The 18,947-nt window shown below is 36.4% G+C and overlaps 1 protein-coding gene and 1 long non-coding RNA gene across 3 annotated transcripts in view; one reads left to right on the top strand and one right to left on the bottom strand.

Annotated features, from left to right (window-relative positions):
* Positions 1-851: 851 nt before the first annotated feature.
* Positions 852-2,791, bottom strand: LOC135640573 (uncharacterized). Of its 2 annotated transcripts, XR_010497378.1 has the most exons (3): positions 2,728-2,791; positions 2,182-2,648; positions 852-1,435 (listed from the first exon to the last, which is right to left on the bottom strand). It is a non-coding gene; the product is annotated as an uncharacterized LOC135640573 (long non-coding RNA). The 2 variants fall into 2 exon arrangements; XR_010497377.1 differs by lacking the exon at positions 2,728-2,791 and having other exon boundaries at positions 2,182-2,718.
* A 1,741-nt stretch (positions 2,792-4,532) lies between these two features.
* Positions 4,533-18,947, top strand: part of LOC103980358 (serine/threonine-protein kinase TOR) — a 60,291-nt gene continuing 45,876 nt past the window's right edge. The window contains exons 1-11 of the mRNA XM_065155177.1: positions 4,533-4,788; positions 5,360-5,698; positions 5,772-5,846; positions 6,328-6,500; positions 9,458-9,556; positions 10,855-11,014; positions 11,155-11,298; positions 11,371-11,540; positions 11,627-11,828; positions 11,914-12,111; positions 15,136-15,288. Of these exons, the coding sequence (XP_065011249.1) occupies positions 4,678-4,788; positions 5,360-5,698; positions 5,772-5,846; positions 6,328-6,500; positions 9,458-9,556; positions 10,855-11,014; positions 11,155-11,298; positions 11,371-11,540; positions 11,627-11,828; positions 11,914-12,111; positions 15,136-15,288 (1,824 nt within the window). The 5' untranslated portion in view covers positions 4,533-4,677. The remainder of the gene's footprint in view (positions 4,789-5,359; positions 5,699-5,771; positions 5,847-6,327; positions 6,501-9,457; positions 9,557-10,854; positions 11,015-11,154; positions 11,299-11,370; positions 11,541-11,626; positions 11,829-11,913; positions 12,112-15,135; positions 15,289-18,947) is intronic.

Genomic DNA, 18,947 nt, shown 5'->3' on the forward strand with positions numbered 1-18,947 from the left:
AATATTAGTGCATGAAACAACCCTTCATGCATAGGGAATTTCGAAATTAAGTGTTTTACAGCTGCCAACCAACTGCATTAATGTATTCCTTAGTCATCAAGAAAAGCACCATGATACAGCTTTACAACTGCCAACCAACTCCATTAATGTATTCCTTTGTACAGGGAAATATGCTAATTATGTGGCAATATTATTGGTTGAAAAAAATATCATATTATCAGCATGATCCATATGAACAGATTGTAGCAAATTAGACACTCCCGTGTCACTAACACTATAAAAGCATCTCCTCATAAAAAAGGAAAAAATTTTGGAACCTTTCTGAACCCTAATAATCTCTCTAGCTTATGAGCTTTCATTTTCTTTAGACATAGTATGATTTGAGCATCGGAGGAGGTTCCACTTGGCAAACCTCTGTTTTACAAATCCACGTCCAACATGCTCTCCATGGTGCTCCAACGATCTCTGGAGAGCTTCCTTCCTGGCCAGACTTAAGGTGTTCCCGAAGCCTACAATACTAATGCATGAGAAAAAGGAACCAGGTTGGAACCATCCTCCCATTTTGGATGAACAACCAAAATCTGACACCATCATATTGATACTAGAAAGACAGCTCTAACTCTTCGTTAAAAATATCACAGGCCAATAGAATATCCAAACGAGCTTCAGAGCCAACTCCGGAGGAAACTCTTGCCCCTCCTTAGAACTACATTATAGGAGCCTTCCATCTTTCAGTGTGTTCCCCATGAGAAGGCACACCTAAAGCAGCACCATCAAAGAGGCAAACTACCCCACCCTGACTATGGAACCACTCTGCGAACAGGTCACCATCAAATTCAAATGACACGATGTGTACAAAGACAAGAAATATTTTCTATAATCATATGGATTCAGAGAATCTTCTCCTATGACACTTCGCAACACATTGTTATTCAAAACCCCTGGAAGTAGTAACGCAGCAGGTGTCAAAAATTTTCTTAAAATTCTGGATTTAGTGCTCAAAATCAGGCAGAAAAAAGAAGGGAAAGATAAACATTCAGCCATCACCATAGATTTTTGTTCTTATGTTGATGTACTTGTTGAACCAAAATTCTAGAATTAGCCATACTTCAGCTGGTCCATGAAATTCTCCATTAACACCAGCATTTGATGAGATAGAATGTGCCAAGACTGACCAACTCAGTGATGTCCTGCTCCAAACTTGGCAATGACTATATATTACTCAGGACCATTCGGTGCTTGTACGTCTGCTCCATGGACATTCCCAAGTCTCGATGAGTGGTGACCTCAGATGCATGCCTTCCCGATATCACTTCCGGTTAATTCCTGGGGCATTGTATTCCAGATTTGGCTCCATTCAATTGCTACTTCCCTCTAACTGGAAGTATTTTCCGATCCCCAGGGGAATTGTACAAGTTAAGTATCTGTCCTCTTCCTATCATTAGAAGAAGCAATATATCACATCATTACAAAAGTAAGGACTGGAAACAGATGGGGTGGATGACATAATATAACAAAATTAAAATAAATTTATGTGATTCAAGTATATTTTAATATACATACATGTTTTTTTGTGTTATGGATGCTTCTACAGAAAGAGAAGAAGACTTGGTGACAGCACAATAAGTAGGTTCCATCATATAATCTTTACTTGCCATAAATAAAAAGAAGAAATCTAACTTTTCACACTCATGTCTTTTGGCTCCATAAGAAGATATCTGTATATAATTTAGTATAAACTCATATGCCATGTATTGTACATGAAGAAAAGTTCTGTATCATGTTCTCATCTAGCACTTCACAGTAGCTACCAAAATGTAAGCTTTTTTCCATCCAAGAAAACCAGAAATATCTGAATTCAAATTTTACTGCAGAAAGGTCGAAAATGCAACCATATAGAAGAATGTGATTGGAACAAATAATATTTAAAAGAATAAATTCTGAACAAAAACGACTGCCAATTACTAGGGGAATTTAAAATAAATTATGTACATGACGCAATCTGACCACTTAAATGGAGATGAGAACCCTAAAAAAAAGAAAAAAATGTGTACATGAAGCAATTTGGAGAACCAAATAGAGCTAAGAGCAGAGACCAAACATGGTCGAAGTAGCAGAAATTTGCAGCTATCCCAAAAGAATTATACGCACAAAGTTATTCAAAAATACAAATATAATTACCAAGGGTTTAATTCCAGAAGCGTAAGGGACATCAGCAGAACAGTTTATGCTCCATGTAGGTAGATCGAGTGTGCCAAAAGCCGAAAGAGCACCAAAAAGAAGACCCAGCCTCTCCTTGGACCGAATTGATCCTTGAAGCTCTTCGTTCCTTCGGCCCTGAAGCGACTTAATGTGATCCGGTCGCGGGGACAAGTTTGATGATTCCGGTAGCAGAGAAGCCCTCTTTTTCTTCATCGTCGTGCAAAACCCTAAACTTTGTTGGTTTGTAGTTGTTGGCATCTTTCACCTCATTTTTGCCCCTTTGCTTGCCCAACTGCTACATCAAGAACTGGTGTCAGCCCCTTCCTCCTATTGCAGCTGCCGCATGCTTCCAGCCCGACACTCAAAATGAATTCGATCAGAAACGGAGGAACGGCAATCGTGTTTTGTTGTGAGCGACGAGTAGCCGAAGGGTTTGGACTTCTTCCCTGGTAATGATTGGAAAAGCGACACGACGTCACAATTAAAAACAACGAGGGAGGGAGGGAGGGAGCGAGGGATGGCAACCGTGTTTTATGCGAGAGGAAGGACCCCTGAAAACCCGCAATCTCTCCCAATTGGCCCATGAAAACAAACACACACACACACACAAATATATATATATATATATATATATATATATATATATATATATATATATAATTTAGAAAACATTGATACAGTAGAAGACGTGGATGAAAAGGTATTAAAGCTGCCAAAAAAATGTCGCTATGGTTAATCGACATATTAATGCCAAAAAATTGACATGTTTGGAAGAATACATTAGTCAATATTTGGACAACATAGAAAAAAAAAACACCGAATGAGATCAAGCACCGAGGGATGAGAAACAAAAACACCTAATGATGAACACCTTTAACACCAAAGTTTGGAGAACAAACATTATTAATTTTATTATAATTGCACTTGAGGTACAAATCTACCAACAACATAATGTAATTATTTTCCCAAAATTCAAGACAGAAAACCTCTTAGTTGCATAATGTTTTGCTTACTTTTCTTTTTGTTAATATTATTTTTTATTATGGATTCCAAAAGGATACCTGTAGACTTACCAATTATTCTTTAATAACTGTAAATATTTTCAAAATATTCTCAATTTAATTGGATGAGGTTATATAACTAAGTAACGATGAGTTTGATATCAAAGATATACATATTGTAAAAAGGATTTCTTTTAGTTCAGTTCATTGCTGTAAAATTGAATTCTCATAAGAAAATATATCAAATGATAGATTACATAATGGTGGTGAAAAATAGATAATACAACTTTTACCAGAATACAAGAATGATGGAACACTAAGATTTTGTTTTTTTTGGATATTAATAACACTATAATCTCTCGGTGTAAAGCTATTGCTCGAAGCACTTAATATTTGTATACAAAGTATCAGAGATGTACATTGACAGCTCTAATGAGCTGATTGGAAGGTGTGGTATTCCGAATACTCTTACCCTAAAAATTTGTGGCATAGATTATTTATTGTTAATTGGATCTTAAGTACTTTTTTACTTGATATCCTTTTGTTCCATACTGATTTATGGTTAAAATCAAGCTTAGTATTATTTTTAATTACTTTGATGAGCTAGTAAATACTGCTTAGCCAATGGAATATGAAAATTTTAGCAATAATTTATATGGCTCGTATCGATAGTTTTTTATTGACACCTAAAAGATTGATACAGTAATGATAGATTTACTTGAATGTTCCAAATCTTATCTGAACGCCTAAACTAATGATCTGCTAGTGATCTATCATTAAGAGTCGAAAATCCTAATCGACAAATTTACCTCACACTCACAAACTCTTGTCATCTTAAACTCTCGTTTAAGAGTGTGATAGATCCATGCTCCTTGGCAAAGTTCAGGTCGGTAGTACGAATGCATCTTATAAAAAATACTTAATGATAACCTAATATTACCTAGTATTTATTTATGTAATTAATTGATGATAACAAAAACATCCCAGGCTACCGTATTATTGCACTCTCATCATATCATCATAATCGATTGCTTTTCATTATTCTAAACGTTGATCGATTACTTTTCATTGTTCTCCTCCTTTTAGTTTTTTTTTTTTTCTTGCGGAGCACATATTGTATTCTTTCTTTTTTCTTAATAGAAGTTTTTATTATTATTATTTTGCTTGTAAAAGAAAACTATATTGTGGTTGTTTCTTTTGTAGGGCTAAATGCCATTAGGGCGGCTCGATCGAGGTCTGTCGGCTTGGGTTGAGACCATGTCTGGACCGGCTTAAAAAAGGTTACCGGGTTGAGCCGGCCCATGTCATCGAATTTATTTCCATTATTCACATTGGATCCTCCGCAGTTGGTAACGCCGACTCCCAAACGCTCCGCCGCGAGCAAAACCCTTGCCCAGACCATACCCCCATTTCTCTCTCCCTCTACCCCCGCTGTCTTCGAGGACGCCATGCCCGCCGGAGCGCTCTAAGGCCGATGGCCTCCGGCGCCGCGTCGATTCGCTACGGCGGCGCGGCCTCCGTGGGGGGCACAGCCGACGCCCTCAACCGCATCCTGGCCGACCTCTGCACGAGGGGCACCCCAAAGGTCCCAACCCTCCGCTCCGAATCCCTAGCTTCCTCCTTGCGTCTCCCTTCCCCTTGAATCTCCATTGCCTGGTCGATTCTTTCCATCAGGATTCGAAATTGTTTTGTGCTTATGATATGATGTAGGAGTTGTTTTCTGCTACTGCTGGACTTCCTTTCGATTGGTTGCCTGCGAGCTGTCGAAGGGGATCTCGTTTTTTCTTCTTTAATTTGCTTTAGGTTAGAGGTTAGGTAGCTGAACCTTTGGGCTTCTTTCTTCTATGTAATTTCTATTCCGTGCCAAAGATTCATCTCGTTGACTGTGAAGATCTTCCCAGTGAAAGATGTTGTACATAGTTGACCACTGACCGTGTAACAATGTGCTATCTCTAGGATTTGAACAAATAAGATTTGAAGCCTCCTCTTGATGTTGCCTTCCACAGTAAACTTGAATACACAGAAGTTTCTGCCATTTATGATCACTTTTCTTTTTATCAGTTACCGCTAACTGATATCAATTACTTATTCTGATCTCAGTTATTTTTTGAACTTTTTGTATATGTTCTTTGAGCCATTCTTCTTGTTGGATGTAGGATGGCGCTGCAGTTTCCCTGAAGAAACATGTTGAGGAAGCAGCTCGTGATCTTGGTGGAGAAGCTTTTTCTCGTTGCATGGATCAGTTTTATGATAAGATTGCTAATCTTTTAGAGAGCAATGAAGTTGCTGACAATTTAGGGGCTCTGCGGGCCATAAATGAGTTGATTGACGTGGCGTTAGGAGAAAGCGCGTCCAAGGTTTCAAAGCTCTCTGGTTATATGCGGACTTTATTTGAAGTTAAGCGTGATCCAGAAGTCCTGGTACTCGCCAGTGAGGTACTAGGCCACCTAGTGAGGGCCGGAGGGGCAATGACGGCAGATGAAGTAGAGCGACAGGTTTGGTTCTCCGTCTAGTTTATTGAAAACCTATATTAGATGGCTTTGCTGACAATCTTTTCTTTCTTTTCAGATAAAAAATGCTTTGGACTGGCTTCATGGAGAAAGGATAGAATATCGTCGTTTTGCTGCTGTTCTGATTCTTAAAGTAATTGCAATTTTACTTATAGCATCATTCAATTGCTAATTTCATATATTTTTTTATTTGTAGTCTTACATATAGAAAGTTTTAAATTTGGTGAAGGATTATAAGCATGTTCATGTATCCTAAACTTGTTTACCCTTGAAATTCTTTTTGTAACAATTGCCAACATATCATTATGCTATAGTCCAATGCTAGTAACACATTATTGTTAAAGTTGTACAGTTTTGGTTCTATTTATTATATACTTTCCATATGCGGGTAAATGGAGTGCTCTTCTTGACAATACTAGCCATTTTTGATAGATTTCTGTTTATAGTAAAAAAATTGTATTAAAGTTGTTTCCAAACATATTTACCATTTTATTTTAATGAAGTCCTTCATTTGTTTTTAACGGAAGGTGTTACCTCAAGACCCTGCTAGATTCTCTTTGGTTTGGGGAGACATTCCTGTTTGATGAATGTGTTCTTTTCCTGCTTTTAAATAGGAAATGGCTGAAAATGCATCCACTGTTTTCAATGTTCATGTGCCGGAATTTGTGGATGCTATATGGGTAGCATTAAGGGACCCCACTTTGGCTGTTCGGGAACGAGCTGTAGAAGCTTTGCGGGCATGCCTTCGTGTTATTGAGAAGCGTGAGACACGCTGGCGAGTGCAATGGTATGTTAATCCATGTTTCCATTGTACATTTTTCCATTTAAAATAATATCATTTTATTCATGTTGGTGCTACTTAGAGTAAATGGATTTTCACGTTCATCATTTTCATATGTTATGAAATGAAAATGACCTGCTATGCTGTGATGAATGACACAGAGTGAAGTGCTTTACATTTGGTGTTTGTTGTCTTATATTTGTATCATGATTTCTTTATTTTTCTTCACTGCTATATGATGATTCATCACAATTGATTACTGTCCAAATGATAGTAGATAGAATTGCGATCATTGGATACACTTGCTTTTCGTGTAAACAAATTAGATTGATTTGCAATACTTACAAGTTACAACAAACTTGTATTAACCATATATTCAAAAGATTAAGTTGCCAAAATTGTCACAATACTCAACTAGTATGACTGTGGAAGCAATTCTACTTAGGGTCATAGTGGTTATTCCTGATGCTTTGTGCAGTTAAATATGCAGTTTTTCTCTGACTTGACAAATGCTATCAACTCGATAATGAGCATGTTCACAATATGTTGCGATTGTGTGGTTACTGAATTAAAGCAGCAATGAGAGCACCCTAAGTAGCAACAAGTGCAATCAAAGTAGCACCAATACCATTCATCAGATATTTTACACAGGTCATCTGTATTTTTCTTGTCCGAAGAGCTTTTCCAAACATTTATTGTTCTTATTGTTGAAAAAGTTTCTAAAGCTTTAATACAACAGTGTGACAAGTGAACCTGAAATGTGGTAGAAGCTGCTTAAGGTGCAAAAAGAAGTTAACTGTTTTATGTTGGTTATTAAATAAGCTTAGGTTATAGGGGTGATAAGTGTCATTCCTATTGGATATAGAAAAGGTTTAAAAGTACAAGTTCTGAGGAAGCAGTTTATACTTAATCCAGATGTGGCTTATGGAAATGGACTCGAAGAAGTTCCATCATATTAAGGATGTTAAAGGACTTGTATTGTGTAGGTTGAAGCATGATTGGTAGAAAGTGCTGACTTATGATGCCATAAGGGAAAATAAGCATGAAGACTAGAACATCTAATACAAAAACAATGAGAATCCTTAAGGTCCCAACTATTGGATGTGGCTATATGGATGTTTTCCTGATATCAAATTCTGTTGAGGGCAATATAATTGGTACAGACAGTTTCTCATTTGTAAACTTCTAAGTTATGCAAGAAATTGTTTGAGAAAATAAATCGCCCTGAGATTTGGACTAGTTACCGTCGATTTATTACCCTTAGGAACAATTGCAAATGACCATAAGAATTACATTGTCACATCATGTTTCCCGACTAAATAATGGATAACCTTCAGTGTATCCTTGATTTCATGGATTAAATGCTTCCCAGTCCAACAAAATCAAGTTAAAGGCCTTGAGATTGAGCTCTAGGCTGTAATGGAAATCTCGGCAATTGGTTGCATGAGGATCATGTGATTGATGTTTAGCAGCCAAGACTCTATTGAACTCAAAAGATGGTGAATTAAGAAAATAAATTCTATGTTGCTAATGGCTTTTCTTGAATATGACTCATTAGGGCATCATCTAGAAGCTGTTGCATCCAGTCCTTTATTATAACTCAAAATGGAAGTGTAAATTTCGTTCCCGAAACCATGACAAGTGGACTTCAGAAATTTCCGTGAATTTCATTCAAAGAGGTTGTCATGCTGTTTTGTATTTACTTAGGAGTACTGTTTGTATTATAATTGTTATCTTTAAAATAATTGAAATCAGCAGGCATGAACCACTACGACAATACTATGCCATTCTCTTGCCAAATTTATTGATGCATGGAGGAGGTTGTAAAGCCTCTCATGCTATGGACTTCACTTAAATACAATGACAGTTATTTTTCCAACTATTTAGTGTTGTCACAATTCCATTGCTACAGACCTCTAGGAAAGCAGTATTGGTATTGACTAGAGGTCTGCAAATTATTTCTTATTTATTCTGGAAAAATCTTCCTTAGTGTCTCTAGTTATTTACTTATTCTGCTAATTCGGACTAGCTTATCTGACCTTATTGGATTGTGTGTGTGTTTTTTCTTTTTAAATTCTTTAGTGGTTCTTTATGAAAGTAAGCATTCTTTAATTTGTCTTTTACAACAGTATCACTGTTTATATGGACATCCTTATATGTAAGTCACTAAATTTTTTTGATATGGTAACCTATGGAATCCTAGTATTCTGAACTTATAAATTAAGATGACATTATAATTGCCCTATATAATTTTGATTCGAAACAATTCATATGCCCCTCTCCAATTTTACCATCATGCTTTGATTGTAAGAGCAATATCTTTTTCACTCTTTTATCTCTGTTGAAAAATTGTTTGATATTGATAGCTTCTGTTTTCTGAGACCTCATTTGCATCTATTTCACTTGTGCATTTAACTTGTCTTTATGTTGCTTAAATTTCTCCATATATTTAGTCTTACTTAGTCAGATTCCACACGAGTGCATTTGACTAATGTAGCTCAGGCTTGATGGAAATAAGTTGTTCATTGCTGGTATAGTTGTTTTTTTGGATTTGCTGAATTACATCAATGGCTGGGAGCATTTTCCCTCTCATGTTAAGTATGACCTATTGGAATCATGAATTATCAATTGACACTTGGACTGGTTCCATATTCTTAAAAATGAAGTTGACATGTCACAATGTGACTTCATTTTTAACTGGTCCTTAGTGTCCTGGCTGGTGGGCAAAACCTATCTGATTGATCATGTCGTGTAAACTCTTACAATCTGGGTACCCAATTTCTTCCTTCAAGGTTCTTCTTAACCTGGAAATGCATTAAGGTCAAGAAAGGGAACTGCATTTACAAGTTACAATGATAAACATTTACATTCCCTGTTTCTTGCTGTCGTCGTTGTTCTTCCTGCCCATTTAGTTATTGATTGAATTTTAATCTTACGTTTGTTTATTGTGTCACTTCCATTAGGTACTACCGAATGTGTGAAGCTGCACAAGTTGGACTTGGTAAAAATGCTTCTGTTCACAGTATACATGGCTCGTTACTTGCAGTAGGTGAACTTTTAAGGTACCTTGCACCTTATTTATTATGTTTGTTTAAGTTGGGTTTTCTCTTGTTTTCTCTGTGCTTGTAAGATATAAAGCATTTCTAGACTTGACAATTGTTTTGATAATTTTGTGTCTTATAAGCATGATATTTGAGGCTGCTGAAATGATCAATGAATTATCCTGTACCCTGGACAACCATGTCTTGAAGAACATTGTGTCTTATAATGATAGTTGTTGGTATCCTCACATAAATGAAGCTTCACTTTATGTCTGTAATATTTTTTTTCATGACTTGTTTGTTTTGGCTCACATTTTAAAACTGCTAATTATGGAGTGTACGAATAAGCAAAACTCATGGCATCTCGGCTTATCATATAAAATCCTGCCAACATTAACTTATTGCTTTGGGTCACATTCTGAATCTGCTAAATTTGGAGTGTATGAATAAGCAGAACTCATGGCTTTTTATTTTTTTCCCTTTTTAAATAACATTTTCTCCAAGGTCATTTTCACTTGCCCTCTTAATAGGCGGGCGTCAATGTGAAGAGAAATCCATTTTGTTGAGAATGAGTCATTGATTGTTTCCTAATTATGCCTTTCTATGGTCATTTTGTGTGAACAACGAAGGAATTTACTCATTTAACCTGCCTTGTGATTGGTCTGGCTTGCCACAGCCATATTTGGATGTTAAGCAACAAGAGATTGGAAGAGTGGATCACGATTATGGCACAGGGAGTAGTTTTTTCTGTGGGACCACAGCCACAATTACATGTGGGAAAATCATGGAAAAGAACATAATCTGCTTTGTGGATTATCTATTGTATATTGACAAGTTTTCTCTTTGTTTCTTTGTTGGTGTTTGGGTATTATTTTATCAATATTTCTTATCTTATGACCTTGTCCAGGGGTTTCATTTATCTTATGACCTTATCTTATGAATTTTGGATGAATTTTGAAGGAATATACTCATTTATCCTGCCTTGTGATTAATATGGCTTGGCACAGCCATATTTGGATGTCAAGCAACAACAGATTGGAAAAGTGGACCACTAGTATGATACCGGGAGTAGTTACATTGTGGAAAAAATCATGCAAAAGAACACAATATGCTTTGTGGATTATCTATTGTTCACAGACATGTTTTTTTGCTTTGTTTTTTTGTGGGTATTTGGGTATTATCTTATGACCTTGTCCAGGGGTTTCATCTGTTCTTTTTACCATCAAATTTTCAGGAACATTTTTTTCTCTTCTTTTATTTTCAGTTTGCTATATGATCTGAAGAGTCTGATGTTTAATAACAAATTTTTTTTTCTTCAGGAACACGGGTGAGTTCATGATGTCCAGATACCGAGAGGTAGCAGATATCGTTCTCAAATACCTAGAGCACCGAGATAGGCTTGTTCGTCTCAGCATAACATCATTGCTTCCTCGTATTGCACACTTTTTGCGTGACCGATTTGTGACAAACTATTTAAAGGTTAAAATTGCTTCTTTTTGTGTAATACTTTTGGTTCTAGAAATTTACGGAATTCATTATTTTCTGAATAACTTTGGGCTTGGTTTGTTTTGGCTTAAGTCTAACTGGTCATTTTGCTATGATGAGTTTATCGTCCACAGATATGCATGGATCATATCCTAGCTGTTTTGCGCATACCAGCTGAACGTGCTAGTGGGTTTATTGCTCTTGGAGAAATGGCTGGTGCTTTGGATGGTGAACTCATTCCCTACTTGCCAACAATTACCTTGCACTTGCGTGATGCTGTACGTACTTTGTGACATTGCTTACTTCTATTGTTCACAGGTGTTTCAGCTTGTTTCTTGTCTGATTTGCAGATTGCACCTCGGAGGGGAAGACCATCATTGGAGGCTTTGGCTTGCGTGGGAAGCTTTGCTAAAGCAATGGGTCCTGCTATGGAACCTCATGTTCGAGGTCTGTTGGATTCAATGTTTTCTGCTGGTCTGTCTACTAGCCTTGTAGTAGCTCTTGAGCAAATCACTGTCAGGTTTGTTTGAAAATTTTATATTCTGCTTTTTCTCCTCTCTGTTTGATTACTTGTGACTTATCTGATACTAATATATTTCTTATTAGTATTCCCTCTTTACTACCTACCATCCAAGAACTCTTGCTGGATTGCATCTCAGTTGCACTATCAAAAACCTCATATGCATCGGCAAAGCCAGGTGTTGCTGGCATTCGTACTAACACGATAAACAATACTCAGCAACTTTCTGATGCTAGTGGTTCAGTTGTGCAGCTTGCTTTGCGAACTTTAGCTCATTTCGATTTTAAGGTGGGATTCTAGGATTTTTATGTCTGTATACTTGCCTTTCTTTAATAAGTTGTTGAAACTTAAATAATAAAAATATGTAATACAGGGTCATGAGCTTCTTGAGTTTGCTAGAGAATCTGTCATTGTTTATTTGGAGGATGACGATGGCAATACGCGAAAAGATGCTGCAATATGCTGTTGCAGATTAGTTGCCAATTCTTTATCTGCAAAATCTGCTGCACATTTTAGTTCTAGTAGGTTCAGCCGAATTGGTGGAGCCAAGAGGCGTCGCCTTGTGGAGGAGGTTTGATGTCCTTTTTTTATAAATGCTGATGGACGCATACAAATGATAGCATTTTTTATTCACTTCTATTTTTATATGTCATATGCTTATTTTCTTGTTCTGCTTCTCTTTTTAAGATGGGCCTCATTGCATGAAATTTTACCAAATGATGCTTAAAAATAGAGTCATAATTTGTTTAATCTGCAAATTTCATGATTGTAAATGTAAACATCTATCACCTAATGCACTAGGAAGTAGTTTGATGACTAATAATCATATCTATTTCTTTTTATCTTTTCGACAAATGGCAATATCTTGGAAACTTTTAATAGTTTTCTATTTGATGGACGATGTGATATCCCCACCAACCCCACCCCCTCCCCCCCACGACAAAAAAAAAAGAAACTCAATCAGATGGATGCAAGCATCCTTTGTTGCGTATGATTACATCGATTTTGATTATGGTGAGACTTTGACTTAAATGTTCTCTTCTGAAGAAGAAGGAAGACAAGCATAGGTAATCAAGGCCTCCTCTTTTTCTCCATTCAATTTTGCTCCCTGAGGAGAATAATTTTGTTTCCTAATGGGGCAGCACTAGAGGAAAATAATGAGGCAGAGAGAAGCTCATCAACATGTATATCACCCTTGGTGGAGAATGGGGCCTTTGTAACAACATCTTGTCAGCCCTTTTGGTCCCCGGGAACCCTCTGTTGGTGGTACTTAGGGCGGTAGGCTGGGGATTAAACTGGCTGTTGTGCATATGTGTGGAGTTTTGGGTTACGATTTTCTCTTGCTATGGGGGTCTTGGGGCACTACATCAAGTTGTAAGTATTTCAGCTGTAAATAGAAGTTCCTGGATTTTTGATGCAATTGTGTGATTCTTCAATTTGTCGGACAAACTGTTGCATTTTGGAAGACTGTGACCTTTTGCTCTTGCCATTATTCAGAAAGTCTGACTTGTTTTTGCACGTATGCGACAAAGAATGTTGCATGGATTGACTGCTAAGTTTGTCAAAATATCAACATGATATGAAATGTTTTTCTGGATTTAGGTTCTTGAAATCAATGTGTTTTCTCATAGCAACATGGTATGACATGTTTTTCTCGATTTAGGTTCTTGAAATCGATGTGTTTTCTCATACCGCTAAGTAAATACTTTCCATACACCTTATCTATTTCTGCTGTTGTGGCTACCTTCTTTTTTTCTTGAAATCATGTCTTTGGGAGCTGGCACTCGATTAGTCAATGGTTTGAAACTAGGTTGAGAGATGAAATCCAAAGTTTCTTAGCAGTGGCCAAGCGTACCTTGTTATTTATGATGAACGATTTTGAATTCATCAGAGTGAGATGTTTGGTGATGTTTCAGCTTGGGATGCAACGGTCAAGATGGTATGACACGGGATGTCTGATTGGTACAATTCCTATGCATGTTCGATGGTGTGTCATTGTATTGATTGTTGCCCCAACGAAGAAGTCATGCTATGTCAACATCATGGACTAATACCATAGCATGTCTGGCATGTACAAAGCTTGTTTATGATGACACTATAAAGTCGTAAATATGCTTTTAATTGTTGCTATTAGTGATTTAAAAAGCGATAGGTGCCAAAAGACGTCAATATCTCAAAATGCCCGAGGTGCTAGGTGCTTGCCCGAGTGAAGTGAGACGCTATGAAATATTAAAACATAAAAAATATATAATATAATTAAAAATATAATTATTTTAATAAAAATATGATATTAAATTAAAAATATAATGTTAACAATATATTACTTAACTTAGAGGGGAGAAAAAAAATCTTTGAAATATTAAAATATAAAAACATATAGTATGATTAAAAATATGATATTAAATTAAAAATATATTGTTAACAGTATATTACTGAAAGTTAGAGGGGGGAGAAAAAAATGTTAATAGTAACATAGGGAGATAGCAGTAGTGGCAGAGGATTAGTTTAAGAAAGTTGCGGCGGCGCTGCGAATGACAGTAACGACAGCGAGGGAAGCTACAGACAGTAGCAGTGACAGCGGCGAAAGCTGCGAACAACAGTAGCGGCAACGGCGGAAGCTGCGGATAGTAGCAGCGACAACGACAGAAGCTGTGGACAACAGCAACGGTAGCGACAGAAGCTCCAGAGGGCGTTCGTTGGTGGTGGAGGAACCTGCGGTCCTCTCTCTCGACAATGGAAGGAAGCGACAGCGGAAGGAAGCTACGGTGGCTGTCGGACTCATCCGTCGACAACATAGGAAGGCTCGGTCCGCTGCGTCTGCGGCGAAGGCAGTGGCAGAAAGCATCGGTGGCGGAGGTAGAAGCAGCGCTAGGGTTCCTCAGGGTCGCGCGGGCGTGAAGTGTGGCTTTTGAGGTAAGAAACTACGAACCGAACCAGTCTTAAATTGGTTCGGTTCATTTCGCCTAATTGAATCGGGTGCTCGCCCGAAGCGCCCAGCACCTGCGTTCGGGTGAGTGCCTAGGCGGTGCCTCATTGAAGCGCGTCGCCTAGTGCACACACAAGGCGCTCGAGCCTTGCCTTGCCTCGCCCGAGTGCCTATTTAAATTATTGGTTGCTATGCGTAAATCAGAACTTATAGACTATAGCAAAGAGTAAATCACAGTTCAAAAATTGAAACTGTTTTAGATGGCTTCAATATTTATCATCTGCAAAGCTATTTTTTAGTGCCGGAGAGAGTTTTGAAACCTCTCCGTGATTTAATGCTCCAGAACATAATTTCACTTGGTTGCATATTTTAGCATATATCCATGTTGATGCTTATATCTCATTATCTTGTAACTTTTGCCCTTACGCACCCCTCAGTTATGCTTTATTTGACTTGGATAACTGTTTCTTTGCTGTTGCTTATTCACTTGTTTTTGGAGGTTCGATTGTTTGACAACCTTTAGCCAGAGTTTGCTTTTTTATATTTAACTATTGTGAGCATCACCGCATCTATTAGAGTTGAGATTTTTCTGTTTATGGAACTTATTTTCTTCCCATTGGTTGAAAGGTTGTATTGCTCCCATTTTAAGGTTCTATTATGTGCCTGCAGATAATGGAAGAACTTCTTACTGCAGCAGTCTCTGATGCTGATGTCAGTGTGCGGAAGTCAGTCTTTTTGTCACTTCACGAGGATGGTTCTTTTGATGTATTCTTGGCCCAGGCAGATAGCTTGAGTTCAATTTTTATTGCTCTGAATGATGAGGTACCTTTTTATCTAGGAGCTTGTGTTCCTATTTCTTTGGCTTTTTTATATTTATCTCTTCATTTTTGTACTTGCATTAATTCCTTAATTCTGAAACCTTGGTTTATTTTAGCTCTTAAGTTTATTTAAAACATAAGTTTTATTTCATGAATATTGCTTTCATTGTGGTTGAGTCTTTAGTGATTAAGTTCTTGTTTTTTGGTTGATTTTACCCCTTCTTTCTTTGGATCATCCTCCTGAAAGTTCAGAAGAAATCCTATATCCTCTTTTAGTCCTCCTAACCTTTCGTACACTCACATCCCCTTTCTAATTCCAACACTATAACTGTTACTTTTGGGTGATTACATTTGGATGTAAGTTTGTTTGCTTTTAATTTATTAATCTATTTGTATTCTTTAATCATGTCATTATACCATAGGGTGCCTAGAATGTGTTTTGATGGGCTTGTTAGAATGTCGCTTCTTGATTTTGGAAGTGTGAATGGATGTTTTTTTAATTTTTGTAAGATGGATGGGTGGAGAGTGAAAAGTAATAGATACATAGGTGAGGCAGAGAGTATAAAATTATGAAATTAGCATTTTCTTCTCTTAGTGCTTGCTTAAATGCATATATATATTTTCATCCCTATTATTGTTTTGATCATGAAATTTAAATACTGGTCGCTACACACTATACCAATAGGTACTGGTTTGATTAAAGACCATACATGCTGTAGTTTGCTTTTAAAATTTAGGGATTATGTAAATACGAAGATTTGAGGGATCAAATGCATATTCCTATTGTGTTTGGTATTAATATCGAAAACAGCAGTAATTACTTTCTTATAACCTTTTGTTTTGGAGTGGAGATATGTTATCTCTATGGTCTTTGCCAGATTAGGCCATATTTGTTATTGCATCCTGGTGCCTGATGGTAACAGGAATGTTTGCACCCTTGGTTAGTGATTGTAGTAGCTGGGATCCGGTATTCATATTTTTTTCTTGAATTTTGTGTCTTTTATGGGTGCAGTTTAAACTTTGAAAATAAAATTGCATCGATATGATCAATTTGGTTCTGATTCGGGCTCATTCAGCCAGGGAAGTAGATCTGCGGGTAGCCTAGATTTGATATTTATGGAGTAGATAGGTATCATAGTCTATCATAGTAGCTGAAGAGAGATAATCCCTTAATTATATTGATGTTATAGAAGATATGTTTCTTAGTATATATACTAGTATTTAGCTGAAGAGAGTTTGTTTACTGAGTTTCCTATTAGTATAAAAAAACTTTAGTCATATGCCTACATCAAGATTTACATTTGAGTCCTTACATTATTCACATTGGTAATATGCTAATTTACTAGTCATGCGTGTATTTTTTATTTGTTGATGATATTGTTTTAGTTTATGAGACTTTAAATTAACTTAATTTTGTACTCAGGTAATGGAGATATATTTTGGAAACTAAATGTTTAAATTAAGTAGGATTAAAACTGAATATATGAGATGTAACTTAGTATTCCTAGGGTAGACGATATAGATAAGTTGGATAGACAAGAAGTCCTAATAAGTAAAAGTTTTTTATATCTTGGATCAGTTATTCAATACGAAGGAGAGATTGATGAAAATATTATTTATAGAGTAGTATTTCTTGGAGTAAAAATTGGGGAGTTGAAGTGGAGAGGGGATGGTTGTCTAGAATTAATAGGAAATATATAAAAAGGAATGTTCTCATTCGTGAAAAGTTAAGTGTAGCCTTGATAGAGAATAAAAATAGAGAAAAAATGTTTAGGATGGTATGTTTATGTGCTAAGGAGGCCTATAGATGTGAAGCAACTACTTTTAGTAGCCCAAAGAGAGTTAGAGGAAGACAGGAAAACGTTTCTTGGTCTAAACTTGTTGATCTTGTTTAGACCTAACGCAGCCTGGTCTTTCAGGCCCAATCTTTTGCCCAACCCAGATGTATGTCATTCAAAGCTCAAGCCTACTCAGCTCTAAAATGACTAATTGAGAAGGAAAATATTGTGCCAAGTAGGATTCAACTCCAAGATCTATTGTGCCAAGTTATTTATATATATTACATATAATATACATAATGGATGTATATTATATTAGGTCAAGCTAGTCTGATCTTTTGAAGCATCTACACGGGTAGGTTGAACTGATCTGGGCTTCTGAAGCACCTACTTGGGCATGCCCTGAGTGTTCATTTTGCTTGCAGTTTTTTGTCCAATCGCAGCCCGACCAAGTAATTTTCTTTCAAGCCTGCCTATTTGTAGGCCGGATTGTTGGGCTTGGGCTACTAATCTGTCCCGTTGATGAACCTGATGGCCAAGCACCTTGGTGTTACTTTATAGTGGTATTGGTAATTCCACTTCAATCTTCTTCTATAGTGGTGCTTCATTGCTCCAAAAACACAGTTGACTACCTAAAATGTCAACTCAATTAATAAGGAATGTTAGAAACAGAACCAAACGGATTTTACAGTTAAAATTTACAATGGTTTATATAAAATATAATGGGCAAATAAAATAAAATTAGAAATAAAATTGATTTTAACTTTAAATTGTTTCATAGGAGAAATTGTAAACTAAGTTAGGTGAAGTGCTAGAAATAATTATTATTTTAATGAAAATTGGTCTCTTAATTGGATTCAGACTTTATCGGTTTCTAGATTGAACTGCAAACCAAAAACCTTAATTCTTATTTTTTTAAACCAAAGGAATGAAGGTCTGAATTCAAAGAAATTAATCAAATTAACTGAAACATATTGATTTGGTTTGGAGTTCAGAAATTTTGTATTGGCAGGATAATGCTGATAGCTGGGTAAGAATGAAATGCAATTACTTTAGCATGTACAAGGAGGCTGAATTGTGAAGAAGTTTAGATGTATTTTTCTTGGTTTTAGAACTAGCATAGCCAAACTGGACGAAGGCATCATACTTGTCCTTGTTCAATGGCAAGCACTATAAACTGTTTTTAATGAACTATCTGGGTTAGCGGCAAGAATCATTATCTGATTGTGCTATATTAGCTTTGTGAGATCCTGAAGGGCCTTCATATCCTTTCTTATTGCTTATGAGTTATGATCTATTTTGAAGACACTCACCTATCTTGCTTTTACATTTTAGTGAGCATTTATTATGCAATGAGGGAAAAATGATTTTATGGTTGTCCATGGTCCAGTTTGATCTAGATTATGGAAATTACAGTCCAAACTAGCAACATGCAGTTTGGACATTCAAACAAAATCAGATCATTTCATTATATATATTAAAGCAAACTAGACCAAAATATTATATATACATCTTGGGTATGGTTGATACTTTATACTCACTGTTTGTATAATTGGCCTTCGAAGTTTTGATCTACCTCAACATGTAGTGTCAAAATTTGTATAAAATTCATAATCTTCTCCTTGTTGTTGTGGGGAGATGAGAAAAGCGTAGAAGATTAACAATAAGGAATCATCTTATGACTAAAGATAAGATTGTATAGACAAAACATAAAATTAATAACATAGGTATCTACGTTTGACGACAATTTGTGGTTTGTACTCATTTCAAACAATTGGAAACAAATGCAGCCAAAGAATTAAAATAAAATTCATTAATTTTTTGAAAAACCATTTTTCAGTAGGTCCAAAATATATCGAACTGGATATTCTTGATGGTTTTAACC

This window comes from Musa acuminata, chromosome BXJ1-4 (genome assembly GCF_036884655.1).
Source record: "Musa acuminata AAA Group cultivar baxijiao chromosome BXJ1-4, Cavendish_Baxijiao_AAA, whole genome shotgun sequence".
Lineage (NCBI taxonomy): Eukaryota > Viridiplantae > Streptophyta > Magnoliopsida > Zingiberales > Musaceae > Musa > Musa acuminata.